At 39.2% G+C, this 6,000-nt stretch overlaps 1 protein-coding gene across 1 annotated transcript in view; it reads right to left on the bottom strand.

The window, feature by feature from the left end:
* Window positions 1–350: 350 nt before the first annotated feature.
* Window positions 351–6,000, bottom strand: part of map2k5 (mitogen-activated protein kinase kinase 5) — a 75,161-nt gene continuing 69,511 nt past the window's right edge. Inside the window, exon 22 of the mRNA XM_030048346.1 lies at window positions 351–3,454. Coding sequence (XP_029904206.1) covers window positions 3,344–3,454 — 111 coding nt within the window. The 3' untranslated portion in view covers window positions 351–3,343. The remainder of the gene's footprint in view (window positions 3,455–6,000) is intronic.

The raw sequence follows: 6,000 nt of genomic DNA, 5'->3' as shown, positions 1-6,000 counted from the left end.
GTCGGGGCACAAACCTCAGTCAGATAAAGGATCAATGAGTCAGGAAGACTACACTAACTTATTCAACTAAACAACCCCTCTGTCCCTGCTCTCCCTCTGCTACCAGGAGATGGAGAGGAGGGGAGACAGGTTAACAAGAGGGGTTGCTTTTTGGTCATTTTACTAACAAAAGGGATGGAAACCCCCCTAAATCGCCTACTGGCTTTATCCTTCCAGATTCAAGAGCGAGTAAATGATAACATGGTTTAATAAAAAAAAAAAAAAAAAAAAAAAACCTAGGTGAGAGTCAGTCCAAGAATTCAAGACATCTGTGTTGTAACAAGGCTGGAAGTAAAAATAATATGATATGATACCATACAATATACTTTATTGCCCCCGTGGGGAATTTTTTCTTGGGCTCAGTGTCGCTGAGTACAAAATAAGTGGAATAATGCAACAAACAAAACAAAACAAACAAAAAAACAACATTCTATTCATCATGGAAATAAATATTTCCACTGATATTAGATATATGTGTCTTTGAAATCACAGTCAAAGTGAGAAAGCCAAAAGGTTACATAAACAATACAATATTTATCAAAATGAAATTAAACTGAAAATAAACTGTTGGAGCTCACAGTACAACTGTTCATAGGAATTTAACAGTTATACAGAAAATGTCTTTCTTTTCATACAGAAGTAATTCAATTAACACCTACCAAGTGTTCATAGAGGGCCACTAGGCATTATGGTACTGCTGTTGAAAACAATTAATTTAATGGTTTTACCAAATATAAAAGTATTTACAGCTTTAATTATAGTTAAGGCCAACTTAAGGTTATGTGGACAAATGTCAGACAGTTGTAATCAGAATATAGTGGAATCAGAATATAGTGGAATTTCACTAATCCAAACAAAAAATAAGTGGAATAACCAAACAACAAACACTGTACTGATCATGTAAAACTGTTGAAAGTCACATGTTGATGTATTTCAGTTATTGGGAATATCTTCTCAATTCAAGCAACCTCCATTTCTGAGTTATGCTAAATACCAAAGTTGTAGCCTACTGTACTTTGTTTTCTTGAAAGATGGCATACTAGTGCTTCCCAACGTCAAGGAAACTGCATAAATGTAAAAGTAAAGAAGTTGTTCACAATTTACAGGTTTCAAAGTGAGACAGTTGATGGCACCCATCAATTTTTTCATATGAGGAGGGAAAGAGACAGCTTGCACACTTCCTGACTGTGTTAATTAATGAAAATTCCTATTCATACGGTTAAGTCAACACAGATTTTACCATGAAATATTTACTTCATAAACAGAACCATAACTGTGATGAACAAGCCTGCTGTCAGTGAACGACAACGGGGTATATCCCCAAAACAAATGTGACTTGAGGGTGTGGCAAGAGGAGAGGTCATGGGTTCACCAAGGTCAACAGGGTTCTGCCTCTATGGGTCATTAATGTACACGGCAATTTGAAAAGGTTTGAACTAGCATCTGCAACGGACTTGGCAAAAGCCAAGGAAAATCTGTAATATCTCAGACACCATCATTTTGGGGATATAATTACATGTCAAATTCACTGGAAGGTTTCTCTTCCTAAAATTCGATCACAACCATTGGAAGTTGCTAGAACGACTTTTCCTCCCCAGCTGTAGTCTGATTGTGAGCGGATTACCATTGGATTGAAGATGCTGCGATTTCCAACACATTTTTTTCCATCTTTGGCCCAGGAGCACAGTCAGTTACACAGGAATGTAAATGTTAAAGTACAGATGCCAAACCAAGTCCACTCTGAAAGAGATGCAAGGCTCCCTCCTGTAAAGCTTGACCAAACTAATTGGTATACAGTGCACAAACCATACACATGGTAGTGGTACACACAGAGTGAATTCTCAACTTAGGTCAGTGACTGATGTTTAGAGAACGTTTTGCTCTGTCTTCCATCTATTCCCTCATTACTGCAGAGGGCAACAACACACCAATCAAGGCAGAGAAGACAGTACACATCACACCCACAGTCAAACCTTTTTTTTGTATCGTGCCGATGCACTGTCATTATTTCTCAAAAATCTTTTCCTCTGATCCTCACACCAAAGTGCCCCATGTCACTGTAGGCCACACCTGCTTTGCCTTTATGAAAGTGATTATATTTAATTGCACTTGATCACTGAACATTTCATCAGCCGCCCAACAAAACTTCCGGGTTTTCCACTCAGAAAAAGGCCATTTGAGGAAAACATCAAAGATCATGTCGAAACAGTTGCCATTTTACTTCAGTCACCTAACTTACCATCTTGCCTTTATCTTATGAAATCCACATCAATCTCCATTTGACTTGTCAATATTTATTTTGGTGTTGAGTGCTCTGCCTTAATGACACGCCCTCCACAGTAAAGCACACTGAATAATAATTCCATTATTTCTGTGTGATCCCAGCTTGGTCTTGAATTACAAGTTTTGGTGTCAAATAAAAAAAAAAAAAAAAAACATGTCACTTAAAAAAAATAAATTAGTTACTGAATGAAAGTTGAGATCAGGTTCAGCAGAATTTCAACAGTTCACACAACAGCACAATGGAGAGAAAATGTCCAATATGGCAACAAAGGCAAAAAAAGAGCTTTAAACTGAAAGAACGCCCAGTTCTCGTGATGCGAGTGTGAATTCTACAGTCGGTAACCTTGCCAAGCTATGGCGACGTTTGTCAGTATTTTATTCCACTGACATTCGCGCCCATTGTTGTTTGGGCGCAGGCTTTACTTCACCAACAGAAACTCCCAGGAAGGTCAGTATTCAAACTTGACTGGACAGAAAGAGTGTTCTTCTGCTTTTTGCAAGCCCCTTAATGGTAATTCAGGCAGATGTGCTTTATGTTGTGATAAAGTCACCAAGCAGCCTGGTTCATACAATTAAGACACAAAAATTACAATCAAAGTATTGAAAATGGGTAAATTTTGAGAAGCAAAAACCGTAACAGTTGATAGAGAACTCTCACTGGTAAAGCATTAGACAGTTAATCAGACCAGCGTGCATACCTCTAGGAGCAGCCCCAAACAATGTGGGGATCAGTTTGGGTCTGGAGAGGGAAGGCTATACAGAGATCTGATGAGTGTCTGAGTGTCAAGAGAACAGGTGAAATTTTCGATAAAAGGCCCAACAGTGGATACAAGCTCTCCACTGTCATCATTCAAGAGCGCGTTGAAGGGAAGAATGTCTCACAGGCCATAAAATATTTAAGTTAATATCTGGTCATTTTTGTCCATCCACATCAGGTCAGTGGTGCAGTGAGTGTTGACTTTGCTGACCGTTAAGCTCTTGGTGAGAGTTCATGGATTGGGGGTCAAAAGTTGAAATGGGGTCACATGCGTCCCTGCGCCTGCTGAGCTCTCCTCTCCTCCAGGCAACGACAAACCCACATCGACACCACCTCTGCATTGCCATCGTTATACTGCATGATGAAGGAATGATCCTGAAGGAAGGAGAGAGAAAAGTCTTAAGTTAACTGAATTAAGGAGACATTTGAAAGTTTTGATTAATTCACTTGGGTTTGAAGAAATATACATAGGTATGAAGGATGTTAATACCAGCAGCAAGTGGCAAAATCTGAAACTGAATGCAGTGACTTGATATTGCATATGATTATTGCTGAATTTAACTTCACTGCTTAATTCAATTTTCTTCATTCACATTGAACTTCCTGCACATCAGAGGTGGAGCATAGGGGACTTTGATTCCCTAGGTGTCGACTGAGAGGCAGCTGTCTGCCCCACAGCTGCCAACTGTGGGCCTGCCCCACGCTACAGCACTCAATCACTGACTGAGGCTTGTATTTGGCAAAATGAAGAGCAGGTTGAGTCCATTGTTGACTGCTGGCTTTGATGGTCTTTGAAAATATGTTATGTTTCAGTTATGTCAACCATTTTAGGTCATGACAGACATAAAATAATTATAAAATAAAGGATAAAGCCAAGAGGAACAATGCTCAACTGAAAGCCCGGGTCAGAGGCATCTATGATCTTCAGTCTGAAAGCTACACAGATATGTGTGTGGATGGAAAATATTTCAATAACAGCTTATAAACCCATAGAAAAATCTATGAATTGCAAGTTGTTTATTTAAAAAGTAGAAAAGAAGACATTCTTAAGGGGTCAGATTACATGCCATAGAAATGGTGAGTAATCATGTAACACATAAATAAGTAATTTATTTTCTGTGCAGCCACATATGAGCACCTCAAAGCAAAAAATGAACACAAATATTGACTTGGTTTAGCAGCTACTGAAGTTGAACCACGTCTCAAGCTCAGAGCTCCTCTGCTGCCTGAGGAAGACCTTGTGTAGTTTAAGCATCATTCTACAGACACTAAGACGGATGTTAAATAACCTACCAGCAAATACGGTATCAGTAATTATGATAACCATCTTTTCTCTCTCAAGAAAAAGTAATTTATTTTACCAAACAATTGCTTTTGAATTAAAGAATATTTTCTACAATTTCTGAGTAAATAACAATTGCTTGAGCTATTTATGTACCAGCATGTGACTGTTTTTAATCAACAGCACTAGTAAACAAATTGTAAACAAACAGACACGTCCAGTCTGTGTTGACTGAGGGCTCATCAGGTTTACCAAAATATTGACAGCCCTCACTTGTAATAATTACTGGAAGAGCAACACTTAGGCCATGGACTGAAACAGAGATGTCACACGTGATATCTCAATGACAAGAGCCCTAACACCCGGCCTCATCTGGGGGAGCATATTGTGAACTTGAGCCGGGTCCCAGAGGTCAGAGTGGAGTCAGAGGTGAGAGTGGAAGAGGCTGTAAATGAGACACGCCAACTGAGGCTGACCCATGAATTCCATTTGTCGTGTCTGGAGTTACAATTAGATAAACAACGCCGTGGCTAGCCTGCGTAAATGGACTTGTCGGCCCTGATTTTGATGATATCTGTTCTTCACAAACTACAAACAGTAGTACACTGTCCTAACTAAAAGGTTGACTCGCAAAAGAAGACCTTGTGGGTTAAGATTTTTGCTCAACTGAATAGTAACTGCGGGACACATGGTTATGTTTAAAACTGGAGCAATGGCTTATAGGTAAGTGTTAACAGACAGGTGTCGAGGTATATCAGTGGATTAGCACATCATCCTGCAACGCATGCACACAAAACCACAGAAAAGCCCCCAACACATTTTACAGTTTTACAACACTGTGCTTGGCAGGTATATGAATCATTTGCAACAGATACACACATATTGTCAATATCTAAAACTTCAAGAAAGGGGCCAAACTCCACATTACTATGACTTAAAGTGGTTTAATAGAACAAGACAAAGCCCTGTGGCAGTTCCCAAACTTGTACAGACTGTCGTTTTAAGATTAGAAACAAAGTAGGCCAACTTTATAGACCCAACTGCAAGTCCACTTTTTCCTCCTTGAGTCCTCAGTTTGCAGCTTAACAGTCAAAAATCTTCAAGTGAAGGCTGTGTATATACAATATAGCAGGTGGGCAAGACTAGCTAGCTTATATAATAAAAACAATATCACACAAGGGTGTATACATAAGGGATAATCCAGGATGAGGTGATCCTCTATTGAAAAATAATGACCGACGCAGAACTGAAGACCCTCCAGGGTTCCTCTGGGAGGTAAATACTTCACCTCCTCATGGAGGTTAACAGATATAATGGATGTATTTCTTACAGGGAAATAGGAGAAACAATTTCTAGCACACAGGAGAAAACATTTCTTGCCATGATTTTAACTATTACAGCTGCTGCTATGTCATTTGAATTTCTCCTTTGGGGGATCAATAAAGATAAATCTATCTATCTAATATCTTTTTGACACTGGGTGTAGTCAGTCAGCTATTGAACTAACTTCTGTCTTCATATGTAGCTAGCTTGCTAATAGTAGCCAACATCACACATAGCAGCAAGGCTTTCTATGTGAAGCGTATTAATTGGGAACAAACAGGTACGGTGATGATGCTGAAACTCGACAATGGCCCTG

The sequence above is a fragment of the Myripristis murdjan genome, chromosome 3, assembly GCF_902150065.1.
Source record: "Myripristis murdjan chromosome 3, fMyrMur1.1, whole genome shotgun sequence".
NCBI lineage: Eukaryota > Metazoa > Chordata > Actinopteri > Holocentriformes > Holocentridae > Myripristis > Myripristis murdjan.
This window is presented reverse-complemented; position numbering and strand designations above follow the sequence as displayed.